The sequence below is a fragment of the Babylonia areolata genome, chromosome 23 (genome assembly GCF_041734735.1).
Source record: "Babylonia areolata isolate BAREFJ2019XMU chromosome 23, ASM4173473v1, whole genome shotgun sequence".
In the NCBI taxonomy this organism is placed as follows: Eukaryota; Metazoa; Mollusca; class Gastropoda; order Neogastropoda; family Buccinidae; genus Babylonia; species Babylonia areolata.
The window spans coordinates 51,227,228-51,244,680 of NC_134898.1; the positions used below are offsets into that span (position 1 = coordinate 51,227,228).

The window sequence follows — 17,453 nt, forward strand, 5'->3', positions numbered from 1 at the left end:
AACCAACCCAGACAGTCAGACAGACAAAACAGTGATCAAAAGAAAGTGCAATACACATGTTCTAGAAATATTCTGAACTCTTCTCTGTAGCTGCAGATATAACTATTCCACAGTCCACACAAAAAGGTATCCGAACAGTCCCGAGCAAAATAGATTCCATGATGTCAGTCACAAGCACTGAAATCACTCTTCTATAATCAATTACACTTTCGGCTCCTTGATATCCATTTGAACCACTAAAAAACAACACTACAAAAGCTCCAACTACTTAATTTTCATCAGAGCCTTGTTCTAACACAAATTCAGTTTTTTTTTTACAGTCTGAAACATCGAGTTGATGATGAGTCACCATCTCACTGAATGCATCAACTCTAAATTTTGATTTCAGTGGGTTTGTCTTTAGAACATGTTAACTCTCACACACAAACAGCCACACACATTTGAAGGGAGGGAAATCCACTTGCAAGCATGTTACTTCCCCTAAAGTGTTTAGTGTCTCTGTAAAAATCATGATATTTTTCCGCTTAAATGTAAGAGAAGCAGCTTCAATGCTAAGGTCATGCTCCAACTATATGTATGCAGAACAGCGCGATCAAGTTTAGAATAGAACAGAATAGAATGGAATAGAATAGAATGTCTTTATTACCAAGCGTACCGGGGTCACAAGGAATACTGGCGGGGATAGTACATGGCAAGGTACGTGCGGGAGAAGTCTTTAAGAAAGAAAGATATTGTCCCACACTTCACCATGATAATGCCCATTGCATGGGATATTTTGGTGGAAGATATATATATGTAAACAAGGTACGAACATAAATCGAAAATCATACACAAACACAGACACAGTAGAAATTAGGATACATACAAGTGCATATCAATATAAAAAACTTGTGCATACTCACACATGCACACACTGCACACACACACACACACACGTGCGCGCGCGCATGCGCACGTGCACACACACACTCTCTCTCTCTCTCTCTCTCTCTCACACACACACACACACACACACAGACACACACACACACACACGTTTGAACAGAAGCCTCATATTACATGTGGATGGGGCTGATGACTAGATCTTCAGGTAGATGGTTGTTGATTGCACAATTCTATTTATCATACTGGATTTGTTCGAGAGACAGGGCATTGACTAATTTGGGGAAAAAGCTATTGGCGAAGCGATTGGTTTTCGCCCTTATACTTTTGTACCGTCGACCAGAGGGGAGCATCTGGAAAATCCCAAAAGCTGGATGTGATTCGTCCTGGCTGATTGATTTTGCTCTTTTGAGTAGCCACTTATAATATATGTCTTCTAGAGAAGGTAGATAAGCCCCAGTAGTCTTGGTGGATGTTTTTACAATTCTGTTCAGGGCTGCGATGATGTTTTTACAATTCTGTTCAGGGCTGCGACTTCTGCCTTGGAAATGTTTCCGTACCAAAAAGTAATAGCGAAGGTTAACATGCTTTCAATGACTGCTCGTTATCTAATTCCGAACTTTTTAAAGGTGCTGAAGAAAGTACAGGCACTGTTGTGCTTTCTTAACAATTTTTTCCGTATTTTTCTCCCATTTTAAATCGTTGGAAATGATCAGTCCGAGAAATTTAAATTCGCTGATGATCTCTACTTGCTTGACTTTAATGACAAGTGGTGAGGGGTCAGATCTGGTCTTCCTGAAATCTAAAATTAATTCTTTTGTTTTTGATACGTTGAGTTCTAAGTTGTTTTGATCACACCAACTGACAAGTTTCAGTACTTCTTCCCTATATTTTGACTCATCACTGTTCGTAATCAGCCCTTCTAGAGTAGTATCATCGGCAAACTTAACCATGGTGTTACATTCATTACGAGTTGCACAGTCATGTGTGAATAGTGAGTACAACAGTGGGGACAGAACACATCCCTGTGGGGTGCCTATGCTGAGAATACATGTGGAGGAGGTGAGGTCACCAAATTTAACAACTTGCGGTCTGCATCTTTGAAAATCAAGGATCCATGCACAAACTGATTCAGGCAGCGAGAGGTCTTTCAGTTAAAAATATAGTTTTGATGGTACTATTGTGTTGAACACAGAGCTGTAGTCAATGAAAAGGACCCTAGCATAACACACACACACACACACACACACACACACACACACACATATATCACAATAACAAGCAAACAAAAAAAGAAAACATTATACGAGAAGAGTTACCTGAAGTCTTTGGTGGACTCTTTAAAGGCATTCTTCCTTCTGTCCAGACCTGTCAGTCCCCACCACTCGCCGCCAGACATTCTGAAGTCAGCGGAGGGCTCTGGGTCCTGGAAAGGCTGTGACTTGCCTTGCAGGAAGTGGTACAACGGCACGCAGTACAGCCAACTTGGGTCTGATCGGAACTGCCACCAGCCTTGATTGTCACTCTGGTTGATCAGCTTTGAAATCTTCTTGGCAAAGTCACTGTCGGAAAAAAATAATACAAACAATTTGCATGTTCTTGAAAATACTACATGAATGGGGGTTGCGCTTCATTAGCCCAAAACAACAAGTGTGCCTCTGAACAAACTGGCCATGCAGAGCTACATGGATATCCTCATTTCCCGTTCAAGTGATCACCGCTCTTCTGAAATTCCTGATATTCCAACTGTGTCATAAAAAAAGAACATTTCTGATACTGGAAAACACAGTAAGTATCATGACTCATAGCGAAATAGGCAAAACAGCAATTACAATGACATATGGTTTACAAAAGACAGTGCCAACAGCATGTGGTTAAAGGCTGGAGATTAAACAACTTCTCCCTTCAGATTCAACATTTAAACAGCTACGTTAAAACTGGCTAGTGACTGTTCATATTTCAGTCTCAAGTAAGCACAAAAGTAAACCAGCAAAGTAAAATACTGAAGTAAAACAATTCTAAAACAGCACTTCAACACATTAATTGAAATGCATTTAATTTGCACTTTTTAAGGTTTTTTCTTCCAATGAAAGATACATTTCAGTGGTTTTCTTGGTTGATTTTCCCCACTGCACTGAGATCACAATATGCACATAACTACAATTTCATCATCTTTTTATCCTGAATCAGCACAAAATCAATGCTTGTAAGAATCATAAGTACATATATGACCACTCTCCCTCTCTCTCTCTCTCTTTCTCGTTTTTGTTTTACCTTTTTCAGATGATTGGATAAAAATGACACTGTAACTTCCCCTGCACCCCCCTGTCACATGGGCTGTTAAGTTAATGACAGTGAAGAGTCAAGTGTCAAAGTGTCAAGTGTTTCTCTGTTTCTCTGAGTGTTTGCAAGCATGTGTGAGTGTGAGAGTGAAAGACTTGTGTGAGAGAGTGAAAAAGTGTGTCTGTGTGCATGCATATATGCATGTGTGTGTAAGTATGTGTGTGCATGCACACATAACGTGTATGCATGTATGCACCCAGCATCCTACCTCCCAACAATGAATCCCCCAAAAAACAAAAATCTATTTTTCATGACAATTTCATGATCATTTCTAAGAAGTTCTGCTGTACATAATGTATAATACCTGAATTAAATTTCAAGACTGGAGACTGAGAAATTTGTCACCTTAAATTCAACATTTAAACGGGTATGTTAAAACTGGCTGGTAACTGTTCACATCTCAATCTCAAGTACACACAAAAATGAAGCAGCAAAGTAAAATACTGACCAAAAACACTGCATGCTTCTTCTTCTTCTTCATTCATGGGCTGTAACTCCCACATTCAATCCAATGTACACGAGTGGGCTTTTATGCGTATGACCATTTTTACCCCGCCATGTAGCCAGCCATACTCCGTTTTCGGGAGCATGCATGCTGGGTATGTTCTTGTTTCCATAACTCATCAAACACTGACATGGATTACAGGATCTTTTACATGTGTATTTCACCTTCTGCTTGTATATACACACGAAGGGTGTTCAGGCACAAGCAGGTCTGCACATATGTTGACCTGGGAGATCAGAAAAATCTCCAACCTTTACCCACCAGGCGCCATTACCAAGATTCGAACCTGGGACCCTCAGATTGAAAGTCTAACGCTTTAACCACTCGGCTTTTGCGCCCGTCACGTTTCATGCATGCAAATGTGTGTTAAATAGCAGCAGCACCAAAGAAAGCTCTCTGCGTCAATGACTTACATTTTGTTGGCCATGTTGGCGGGGAAGTGTGAGGCAATGCTGTCGAGGTCGGCACAGGTGGTGTTGTTCATAGCAGGGCTTATCAGCATGGAGCGGCACATGACCTGAATGAACTCAGTCTCCACCGGCAAAGTGAACTCCTCCACAAGGAGCAGTATGAACAGGCCCAGTGTCACCGTCCCGGTCTGGCTAAGATGATTTGCCAGCGGCAGGGCCAGTACATCCATCAAAGTCTAAAAAACAAGAATATATGACGCAATGTAAAAATAGCAGCATATTCACTATAAAAAAAAAAGATATATAAATGAATAAATGAATAAATAACAGCTTCCTAGTGCAGAAAATGAAAGTGGTACACTTCATGTTACTTTTTCGTTTAAATTCTAATTCCTGCGTGAGAAGAGCCTGATGTTGTAACTCAGTTCATGGTGAGGACGTTCCAGTGATTCAGGGGAATCAGGGAGTTCAGGTGGTGAAAAATCCTTGGCCAGGAATAAAAACAATGCCCCAATAACCAACTGAAAAGAAGTGCATGAGCAGTGCAAAACTCACAACCTCAAAAAATCCCCTGCTACAACAGCGATTTTGCCACAGAACACAAACCACAAACCTTCCGAACGAGCGCATCGTCTGTATACATCTGCCTGGAGTCCAGCATCTGAAGCTTCAGGCTGCTCATGACCTGCAGGGTTTTGTCCAGGTAACCTTCCATTGTTATCTGGCCCTCTGCAGCAGGTGCGCAGCTAGCTTTCAAAATCTCCTCGGCAGATGGCAGGAACAGGTAAGCGGAGCTGATGGCATCATGGTGAACTCTCTCATTGGAGCTTTTAAAGGTGAATATTCCCTTAATGCGTTGCCACGTCGTCTGATGTAATGCTCCTTCGAAGTAGGCAGCACCGTCATATCTGTGCCAAGGGCCTGTCAATAAAAGAAAAGGCTATAAGGAAACAAGAACACATAAACACACACACACACATGTATACACACACACACACACACACACACACATCATTAAATCCACACTTCTTTTTCTTCTCTTAACATTTTTTTGGGGGGAATATATATATTGCAAGAACTGACATCATGAAAACATATGGAAACGCTCACACAAATACATATAATACACACTGACATTGATAATTATACAATGGACAACAGCACAAGTTCTTTGTTCTCTTGACAATGAACCAAAATGAAACACTAATTCATTTCCAAGAAATATCAGATCATCAAACTGACAGACTTACTCCAAAGTCTTTCATTGAAAAAGAACTGTGAAAGAAGAATTTGATCTATCAAAAGTTAAAAAATAAAATAAAATAAAATAAAAAAGAAGAAGAAGAAAGAAACTAGTGAGAATGAGAACATAAGGTCAAGAAAAGAACAGCAGACTGCTGGCTTGGCTGCTGACCATTAAAATGACAGTAACACTAATATCTGCTAACACTTGATTGACTACATTTCAGTTTGCTAATCCATTGACTACATTTCAGTTTGCTAATCCACTAGTGTTGACCAGTTGACTACATTTCAGTTTGCTAATCCACTAGTGTTGACCAGTTGACTACATTTCAGTTTGCTAATCCACTAGTGTTGACCAGTTGACTACATTTCAGTTTGCTAATCCACTAGTGTTGACCAGTTGACTACATTTCAGTTTGCTAATCCACTAGTGTTGACCAGTGATCAGGGTTTGGGACCCCATTTCGGCATGGTGTTGTGTCCTTGGGAAAGGCCCTTCACTCACTGCAGCCAGGTGTGACTGGGAAAGGCCCTTTACTCACTGCAGCCAGGTGTCCTTGGGAAAGGCTCTTTACTCACTGCAGCCAGGTGTCCTTGGGAAAGGCTCTTTACTCACTGCAGCCAGGTGTCCTTGGGAAAGGCTCTTTACTCACTGCAGCCGGGTGTGATGGGGAAAGGCCCTTCACTCACTGCAGCCAGGTGTCCTTGGGAAAGGCCCTTTACTCACCGCAGCCAGGTGTCCTTGGGAAAGGCCCTTTACTTGCTGCAGCCGGGTGTGATGGGGAAAGGCCCTTCACTCACTGCAGCCAGGTGTCCTTGGGAAAGGCCCTTTACTCACTGCAGCCAGGTGTGATGGGGAAAGGCCCTTTACTCACTGCAGCCAGGTGTCCTTGGGAAAGGCCCTTTACTCACTGCAGCCAGGTGTCCTTGGGAAAGGCCCTTCACTCACTGCAGCCAGGTGTCCTGGGGAAAGGCCCTTTACTCACTGCAGCCAGGTGTCCTTGGGAAAGGCCCTTTACTCACTGCAGCCAGGTGTGATGGGGAAAGGCCCTTCACTCACTGCAGCCAGGTGTCCTGGGGAAAGGCCCTTCACTCACTGCAGCCAGGTGTCCTTGGGAAAGGCCCTTTACTCACTGCAGCCAGGTGTGACTGGGAAAGGCCCTTTACTCACTGCAGCCAGGTGTGACTGGGAAAGGCCCTTTACTCACTGCAGCCAGGTGTCCTTGGGAAAGGCTCTTTACTCACTGCAGCCAGGTGTCCTTGGGAAAGGCCCTTTACTCACTGCAGCCAGGTGTGACTGGGAAAGGCCCTTTACTCACTGCAGCCAGGTGTGACTGGGAAAGGCCCTTTACTCACTGCAGCCAGGTGTCCTTGGGAAAGGCCCTTTACTCACTGCAGCCAGGTGTGATTGGGGACCTGACTTCAGATGGGAAACATTAACTCACTCGCTGCCATTGCCTGCATATGCAGATGTCATCGGACAAAGCGTTGGATGCCAATGTCTGCATATGAGGATTTGGATTTTGAAAAGTCGCCTTGATGGAGTGACGTGTCAGATATGAAACTCAAAAGCAGAACTGATTCTAAGTTATCTCCGGCCAACTTTTCATTCACACACACTGCGTGTGTGTAGTAACACGCTCGTTAGCAGACGACAACGAAGCATACCCTCAGTCAGCTCTGCAAGTTGTTTGACAAGATGGCATCGCGTCAAAGTGTTCGACACGGTAGGAGAGGTCAAACGCAACACAGCGTTGAAGCTACTTTGGAAATGATCCAAACTGGAGGCTCCGATGTTGAAGGAGATAATGTTGATTCATCGGACAGTGATTTTGAACCATATCCCAATGAACTAGAAATAGATTCGGCCGCTGAAGAGGGTGTTTACAGTGGAGAGGAAAGCGAGTCCTGACCATGTCCCAGCTGACCGACACCGACAACGAAATCACTGAGGAAACGGTCGAATTTGCTGGTGTTTTTACCAGTGATTGGACTGAAAATGGTGAGTGTGTATATATATATATATATCTCTGTGTGTGTGTGTGTGTGTGTGTGTGTGTGTGTGTGTGTGAAAGAAAACAATGTCACATGCTCAGGTGTACAACTGTGTGTGTGTGTGTTTGTGTGTATGTTTGTTGTGTGTGTGTGTGTGTGTGTGTGTGTGTGTGATTGCATGCATATGTTTACTTACTTTCTGTTTTACAATAACATGGAGTTCATTTGTATAACAAGATGCTATAGAAATGTCAGTAATAGTACTAATACTGATGATGCTGTCATTATTGTTTGTAATATTGTAAAAAAAAAAAAAATTTAAAAAAAATCTAAGAAGGTTTTCTTTGACTACATGTAAAAAAATTACCACATTATGCTTCCATTCACATAAATATTTAGAATAAACAAAGGAATAAGCAAACAAATAATTTAGAATAAGAAGAAGAAAGAGTCAGACCTGCATGATCATTTGTGTGTGTGTATGGTTGCAGGTCATGTTGCTGTGCTTTAGTGGCAGGACAAAACACCAGTTCATGTGCTGACAACAGTCATGCTGCCAACTACCATGGTCAGTGTGACAACAAGACACCGTCCTGAAAGACAGAAGCCAGCTGCAGTACAAGACTACATCACCAACATGGCTGGAGTGGATATGAGTGACCAGCTACTGCAAGTGCAAGTTCTGTGAAGACCTGTTCAAGCGCCACAACACACCAAGACACCAAACTGCCAACTGGTGTCCAAAATGTGGAGTTCCACTGTGTGTGAAGCTGTGCCCAAGACTCAGCATCACCTGCCATGAGCTTTTTCACTCCAGACAAGACTATTGTCAGGGATAATACATCAGGTTTTTGTGTACAGTGAACTCCTTTTTTTATGTAGAGACAATATTTTTTTGTGTGTGCATGAATTTCAACTTTCTCCCCCATCTGTTCATTCTTCATTGCACGTACTAGGTCTTCAGTTCCTCAAGTAGTGTTAGGATGTGCCGTGGAACATTTGTAAGCTGTTCAAGGACACTTAGTATACCTTTCTGATGGGTGCAAAAATGCTACAAAATACACAAAAAATGGATACCGTGATCAACAACAAGATGGTGAGTAAATAACTTAATTTTTTGCACAAATATGGAACAACATTCACTGAATAAACATACTAAATTTCAATTGTCTGGGTGTTTATTTGGTTTTTTGAGATTTTTTTTCCAATCCTATACAAACCCTGGGTTTTCTGGGATTCGCAACGGCAAAAACTCTTGGCATGGAGTGAGAGCAGATTAAGTTGACATGACTCACCGTCGCATGCCGAGCCTTTGACACAATGAACATGAATTCACCACCCCTGTGAAGGCTGTGGGGCCCATTAACTTTTCTTAAGGTTTTCTTATGACTTCTCTTCACCTTTTTATCTTTCTTTATTTCAAATACCAGGGCAGTGTGAATCATTTTTAGGATTTTAGTTTTCTTTCTTTTTTTTTTGAGTGTATCGGTAACGTTCAATATAATCATGACAGGCGATACATCTGAATGTATGTGCAAACAAGTAGCAAGTATGTGTAATTACATGCACACAGCTAAATGCTTCTGTGCAACAAAGTGTACACTGTGACAAACATACACATCTTTCAACTGACCTGTCTGAGCCCTTCTTTGTGCTGGTATGAAAAAGTTGCGATTCACAAATGCTGGATTCGTGCCTGCTTCCGACCGTTGTACCTGTTCCCACAGTTCTTTGTCTTTCTTGCCAACTTTCTTGGCAATGTACTTGTAATGGAATCCAGAATTCCTCAAATGCTTTGGCATCACAATTTTTCCTTCATATAGATACCCAATATTCACTTGTCTGAAACAAAATCAAGCTACGATGCACAAATATATATAGACAATTCCAGAATAAACTGCAAAAAGCAAAAAAAAAAGTAAATCAAGATCAACTAGCTAAACACCTCTTGCAAAACAGGATATCCAAATGAAATATAAATAAACTAAGAATATATAGAATAGAATAGAATATAGAATATGAATATGTCTTTATTACCAAGTGTACCGGGGTCACAAGGAATATAGGGGGGGCGGGGGGGGGGGGGATAGTACATAACAAGATACTAACATAAAACAAAAATCATACAAGAACACAGATACAGTAGAAATAAGATACATACAAGTGCATATCAATATAAAAACTTGTGCATACTCACGCATGCACACACACAAACACAAACACACACACACACACACACACACTTTTGAACAGAAGCAGCATATTACATGTGGATGGAGCTGATGACTAGATCTTCAGGTAGATGGTTGTTGGTTGTACAATTCTATTTATCACACTGGATTTGATCGAGAGACAGGGCGTTGACTACTTTGGGGAAAAAGCTACTGGCGAAGCGATTGGTTTTCGTCCTTATACTTCTGTACCGTCAACCAGAGGGGAGCATCTCGAAAATCCCAAAAGCTGGATGTGATTCGTCCTGGCCGATTGATTTTGCTTTTTTGAGTAGCTGCTTATAATACATGACTTCTAGAGAAGGTATATATATATATATATATATATATATATATATATATATATATATGTGTGTGTGTGTGTGTGTGTGTGTGTGTGTGTGTGTGTGAGATGACTTTGGGATCAAATATATATATAGATATGTTTGTGATGACTGGGATCAAATATATACGAGGGTCATTCAATAAATCAGGTGAATTTTTCGGTATAAGGACTTCTAATACAGATAGAAGCTTACTTTTTTTTTTCTTTTTTTTTTCTTTACTTCTTTTTCACATGGATTTAATTTGTTTTGCAGATTAAAAAAAACTTTGAGAGTTTTGGCGATTAACAAAGATGGCCGACCAAGAAGCATGCTCCAGGATTGAACAGCGGTCAGTTATCAAGTTTTTGGTTGCTGAAGGGTGCAAACCAGTTGAAATTCATAGGAGAATGTCAACTGTGTATGGTGCCACATGTTTCAGCCGAATAAATGTCTACAAGTGGGCAAAATTGTTTAAAGAAGGACGGAGCAGTGTTGAGGATGAAGACAGGCCTGGAAGGCCTACAGAAGTGAGGTCTCCTGAGGTGATCGAATCAGTCAATGACCTCATTCAGTCTGACAGAAGGGTGACAGTGGTCAAGAAAGACATAAAGAACAAACACAGGGGTCATCAGTCAGAAGGAGTCATCTTGCATCATGACAACGCAAGGCCTCACACAGCAGCCTGAACGGTGCAGACCATCAACGAGCTGGGCTGGGAACTGCTCCCTCATCCCCCTTACAGCCCAGACCTTGCCCCTTCAGACTTTCACCTGTTTGGACCCTTGAAAGCGTTCACGAGAGGCACGAAGTTTGAAAGTGACGATGAAGTCAAAAGTGTTGTGAGCGACTGGCTGAGACATCAGTCCAAAGATTTTTACGCTGAGGGAGTACGGAAGCTTGTGCACAGATGGGAAGAAAAGTGTGTGACAGTGCTGGGAGACTACGTTGAAAAAAAAAAAAAAAAAAGTAAGCTTCTATCTGTATTAGAAGTCCTTATACCGAAAAATTCACCTTATTTATTGAATGACCCTCGTATATAGATATGTTTGTGATGACTTTGGGATCAAATATATATATATAGATATGTTTGTGATGACTGGGATCAAATATATATATAGATATGTTTGTGATGACTTTGGGATCAAATATATATATATAGATATGTTTGTGATGACTTTGGGATCAAATATATATATAGAGACATGTTTGCGATGACTTTGGGATCAAATATGTGTGTGTCTGAGCGCTTGTCCGAAATCCTGTGAGCTTGACCCTGTCCCGTCTTCTTTGTTGGTTGAATGTATTGATGTTCTACTGCCACATATTACTCATGTCATCAATTCTTCCTTACTGTCTGGTTGTTTCCCTGAAAGCTTCAAATCTGCTGTTGTACGTCCACTCATCAAGAAACCATTTTTGGATCATAATTGTTTGAAAAATTATCGACCTGTCTCTAATCTGTCATTTTTATCAAAACTGCTAGAAAAGATCATATTGTCTCAGCTCTTAGCTCATCTGGAACAAAATGGTTTACTTAATTCCCACCAGTCAGCTTATAGACGTGGTCATAGTTGCGAAACAGCCCTTCTTAGAATAGTGAATGATTTGCTTTCGGGATTTGATGAGGATAAGATATCTGTTCTCGCTCTCTTAGATTTGTCAGCAGCTTTTGACACTATCGACCACTCTATCCTGTTGAACAGACTTAAAACTTCCTTTGGTATTCGTGACACTGCACTAGCATGGATCACGTCTTACCTGTCAGATCGTACACAGACAGTATGTGTAAATGGTAGATACTCTAGAGTATCTGCCTTGAAATATGGTGTCCCACAGGGGTCCGTCCTAGGTCCTGTTCTTTTCGTGCTGTATGCGGCTCCTGTGTCGGATGTCATCAGTCATCATGCGATGTCGCATGAGAGCTTTGCTGATGACACACAACTTTATCAGTCGGCTTCCATAGCTGAATTTGATGCACTGATGACTCAAACACAGGAGTGCATTGCTGGCCTAAAGGACTGGATGACTCTCAACAAGCTGCAACTAAATGATGATAAGACTGAATTGATGATAACCTGTCCAAAGAAGTTTCCTCAACATCCTTCCTTTCCTGACTCTGTTCTGATCAATAGCACACCTGTTTCACTTTCTCCCTCTGTTCGCAGTCTTGGTGTAATCCTGGACCAGTCTCTTTCCTTCCAACAGCACATTTCGAATATCTGTAAAGTTGCCTATTTGGAACTGCGTAGAATCAGCTCTATCCGCCACTATCTCTCAACCGATGCAACCAAGACACTTGTACGCTCTCTGGTTCTCTCAAGATTAGATTACTGCAACTCTCTTTTGGCCGGCCTTCCCAAATATCTGTTAGACAGACTCCAACGAATTCAGAATAATGCTGCCAGACTCATTTGCAGAGCTTCTAAATTTGACCATGTTTCTCCTCTCCTTCGGTCTCTCCACTGGTTGCCTGTTTCTGATCGAATAGACTATAAGCTATCCACTCTGACCTTTTCTGCAGTCAACGGATCTGGCCCCAAGTATCTTTCTGAACTCATCCATATCTATACCCCGTCTCGCCAGCTCCGTTCTTCCTCTGATACTCGACTTCTCAGGATACCTCACGTTAGAAGTAAGACCTATGGACACAGATTGTTTTCTTTTCAATCGCCAAAGATGTGGAACAAGCTCCCTGATAACCTCCGTCATTCTGATTCCCTCGCATCTTTTAAATCTCGTCTCAAAACTCACCTTTTCCCTCAGCAATAAGTTCAATTGTGGCAGGTCCACTTCCTTTGCGTTAGCTGTGCTTGACTATGTGTGTATACATATGTATGTGTACATAACTACATGCATGTATATGAATGTGTATTGTGTGTGCGTGTGTTTATGTAAGTTTGTGCCTGCCTATGTGTGTGTATGTGTTAGGGTAGCTGTTAGATACACATGTATGTTAAAATGTATGTATGCAGCGTGTGTGTGTGTGTGGGGGGGGGGGGTCACATTTTGGTGTGTGTATGTAACATAGATATGATGTATTATGTTAACAAAAGCGTTTTTGTAAAGCACCTAGAGCAGATTTCTGGATAGTGTGCTATATAAGTATCCATTATTATTATTATTATTAAATATATATATAGATATGTTTGTGATGACTGGGATCAAATATATATATAGATATGTTTGTGATGACTTTGGGATCAAATATACATATAGATATGTTTGTGATGACTTTGGGATCAAATATATATATAGATATGTTTGCGATGACTGGGATCAAATATATATATAGATATGTTTGTGATGACTTTGGGATCAAATATATATATATATATAGATATGTTTGTGATGACTTTGGGATCAAATATATATATAGATATGTTTGTGATGACTTTGGGATCAAATATATATATAGATATGTTTGTGATGACTTTGGGATCAAATATATACATAGATATGTTTGCGATGACTGGGATCAAATATATATATAGATATGTTTGTGATGACTTTGGGATCAAATATATATATAGATATGTTTGCGATGACTGGGATCAAATATATATATAGATATGTTTGTGATGACTTTGGGATCAAATATATATATAGATATGTTTGTGATGACTTTGGGATCAAATATATATATAGATATGTTTGTGATGACTTTGGGATCAAATATATATATAGATATGTTTGCGATGACTTTGGGATCAAATATATATATAGATATGTTTGCGATGACTGGGATCAAATATATATATAGATATGTTTGTGATGACTTTGGGATCAAATATATATATATATAGATATGTTTGTGATGACTTTGGGATCAAATATATATATAGATATGTTTGTGATGACTGGGATCAAATATATATATAGATATGTTTGTGATGACTTTGGGATCAAATATATATATATAGATATGTTTGTGATGACTTTGGGATCAAATATATATATATAGATATGTTTGTGATGACTTTGGGATCAAATATATATATATAGACATGTTTGTGATGACTTTGGGATCAAATATAATAGATATATATATCCATGATTTTCCCAAATAAAGGTCCTAAAAATAAGATGAGCACATAACATGAAAACAATATAAAAAATGAAAATCAAATATCCAATAGTCACCTCTGAAACTCACAGTCCCCGCCATCCCCCCATCCCCTTTTTTAAGAACCCTACATACAGACTCAATTTCCCACCATCTCTCATAACTCCCACTCGTACTCCTAACAGTATTTTTTCAAAGTCCAATTATACTAGTATATGATAGTCATGTTCGACTATGACCATCAGAACAGCAGAGAAGGTAACTGCTGTCCTGACTATCTGGGCTAGAATTTGATCATAGTGGACAGTGTCTTGCCCAAGTTACATCCCCACTCTCTTGGCCAAGAGGGTTTTAGGACAGTCGGCACTGGGATGGTTGCCAGCCAACAAGCCCCCAAGGCTGCAGCACTAAGAGCCAGTGCAATTTTGCCTCCTTGTTTCAGTCATAGTCCTGTACAAAAAATACTAAGCTGTAAATGATTTCCCACTGCAATACACCAATAATACCAGTTTGACTCTTTATGAATACTGAACACATATTTCTCCCCATAAAAGAAATTTCATCTAAATAAGGGAAACCATTTAACAGAACTGAATACATATATTCAAAGATTATTAACCATAATTCTAATACATGCACACATGCCTGCACATACACGCAGCGCCACACACACACACACACACACACACACAAATATTGTCAACAAGTCATGATTTGTGTCTATCAGGATGGGAATTGTCAACTTACCTTAAAATGGATAAATAAATAAGTGGTGAGATAGTGTTTATCAGGAATGGGAGGATTGGTGGGTGCCATGATTTTTCAAAAGAAGTTGTCCGACTCAGGAAAGCTGTCAACCTATCAGAGGTTGAGTTAAGCTAAAAATATATATATATAAAAAACAAACAAACAAACAAAAAAGTGCTACATAAACAACAGAGTTGGCAATGGCAAAATACATCTCATTTCTGACTGAAATGTCAGCTTGGGAAACACTGAAACAGTGAACAATGAATTCCACATTTTCAAAATCCCCAATACACACCCAACAAATGTCATTCTGTTTACATCTCCAGTTGCATTGAAGCCTCCTAAATGATCAGGCCTGCACCGGATCAAGATGTTATATTTGTCAGGATCCATTTCCTCCCACATGTCAGACACAATGACGTGGAATATGACAGTCACCTTCTCGGCATTGTTCCTGCAAAATTCAAATTGAAAATAAAATGAACCAGCTCAATGAAAACGAAAAGTGTGCACATTCATTCCTTTCAAATGAAATATTATGACAGGTACTGTACAACAGATGCAGTGCTTACTGCTTTTGAGCAGGAATTAAAACTTTATCTGGCAGCCCCTGTTTGGATCAAAATATTCACTGCATCAAACTATAGCAAGTTACGGTCGGTGTACTCGCTCTCAAAACTTGTGACTAGTTCAGTTTCAGTCTCTCAAGGAGGCTTCACTGCACTCAGAGAAATATGTGGAGTGGTGGCCTAGAGGTAACGCGTCTGCATAGGAAACGAGAGAATCTGAGCGTGCAGGTTCGAATCACGGCTCAGCCGCCGATATTTTCTCCTCCTCCACTAGACCTTGAGTGGTGATCTGGACGCTAATCATTCGGATGAGACGATAAACCGAGGTCCCGTGTGCAGCATGCACTTAGCGCACATAAAAGAACCCACGGCAACAAAAGGATTGTTCCTGGCAAAATTCTGTAGAAAAATCCACTTCGATAGGAAAAGCAAATAAAACCGCACGCAGGAAAAAATACAAAAAAATGGGTGGCGCTGTAGTGTAGCGACGTGCTCTCCCTGGGGAGAGCAGCCCGAATTTCACACAGAGAAATCTGTTGTGATAAAAAGAAATACAAATACAAATACAAATGCTACAACACATCTGCTAGGCAGATGCCTGACCAGCAGCATAACCCAACACTCTTAGTCAGGTCTTGACTGCATGCATATATATCTGTGTACCCAATCAGAGTGGATTTCACCAGAGGGCAACGCTCTTGTTACTGTGGGTTCTTTTCAGTGCGCCTAGTGCCAGCTGCATTCAGGACCTCAATTTACTGTCTCATCCAAATGGCTAGAAGCTCAGTTTGATTTTCCTGTCGAACACGGGAGAAAGGGTAAGAGCGGGATTTGAACCCAACCCCTCATGGACTGGCTGGCAGATGAGCATCTCAACCATTCTGCCACCTTCCTCCTGACGCTAACGCACAACTACAACATCCAAGGGTGCGTCCTGCTTCAGCAGCTGTTCAGCACTCCTGTCCCACAGCTAAGTTCATTCAGCATCTGTGGCTCGCCTGTGTATCCCATGAGAATCACAGCACTGTGCACAGGGAACAGCCAGGGTGGCTTTGACATGGTACCTACACTTGGCTGACGGGGGCGCTAAGAGCTTTTACCATCAGTGTCACCGGTAAGGTCTTTCTTTTCTTTTTTTTTATGTGGTCACTGTAACAATTTTGATGCTCAAAGGTCATGTAAGTACTGCTTCCCTTCAATATTTTGTTTGCAAAAATTAATCCACAGCAGGATTTTAAATACAATATTGGGCAAAATATAAGCATTGGATAAAAGAGCAGTCAAAGAAAAACATTTCATACAACAGTGGAAATAACAAGTAGAATTTTTACAGGCTGAAGTGGTTCCTGTAAAATGTTAATTTCAAAATACCAAAGCCATTGTTGAAGTGTTTACAGTGCTTTCTGACTTCCTGGAGGACGGTGGCAGTCAAATGTCTGTGAGGGTGTGAGTTTGATTCCCACTCTCACCCTTTCTTCAAGTTGGACTGGAAAATCACTGAGAGGGCAGCATGCACTTGGCACAATGAAAAGAATCCACGCCAAAAAAAGTGCTGTTTTCTGGCCAAATTCTGTAGAAGAAATCCACTCTGATAGGTACACAAATATATAGGCATGCACTCGGGGCCAGACTCATGTGATAGGTGATGCTGCTGTCAGGCATCTGCCTTGTAGATGTGGTGTAGCTTATGATCAGTCTGAACACTATATAGATGTGGTGTAGCTTATGGATCAGTCTGAACACTATATAGATGTGGTGTAGCTTATGGATCAGTCTGAACACTATATAGATGTGGTGTAGCTTATGATCAGTCTGAACACTATATAGATGTGGTGTAGCTTATGGATCAGTCTGAACACTATATAGATGTGGTGGAGCTTATGATCAGTCTGAACACTATATAGATGTGGTGTAGCTTATGATCAGTCTGAACACTATATAGATGTGGTGTAGCTTATGATCAGTCTGAACACTATATAGATGTGGTGGAGCTTATGGATCAGTCTGAACACTATATAGATGTGGTGGAGCTTATGGATCAGTCTGAACACTATATAGATGTGGTGGAGCTTATGGATCAGTCTAAACACTATATAGATGTGGTGTAGCTTATGGATTAGTCTAAACACTATATAGATGTGGTGGAGCTTATGGA

General features: G+C 40.7%; 1 protein-coding gene across 1 annotated transcript in view; it reads right to left on the minus strand.

Annotated features, from left to right (window-relative positions):
* The window catches only part of LOC143297710 (E3 ubiquitin-protein ligase rnf213-alpha-like), a 110,852-nt gene that overhangs the window by 69,588 nt on the left and 23,811 nt on the right, over window positions 1-17,453 (minus strand). The window contains exons 6-10 of the mRNA XM_076610132.1: window positions 15,025-15,183; window positions 9,014-9,222; window positions 4,754-5,061; window positions 4,144-4,376; window positions 2,202-2,444 (exon numbers count right to left, since the gene is read on the minus strand). Of these exons, the coding sequence (XP_076466247.1) occupies window positions 2,202-2,444; window positions 4,144-4,376; window positions 4,754-5,061; window positions 9,014-9,222; window positions 15,025-15,183 (1,152 nt within the window). The remainder of the gene's footprint in view (window positions 1-2,201; window positions 2,445-4,143; window positions 4,377-4,753; window positions 5,062-9,013; window positions 9,223-15,024; window positions 15,184-17,453) is intronic.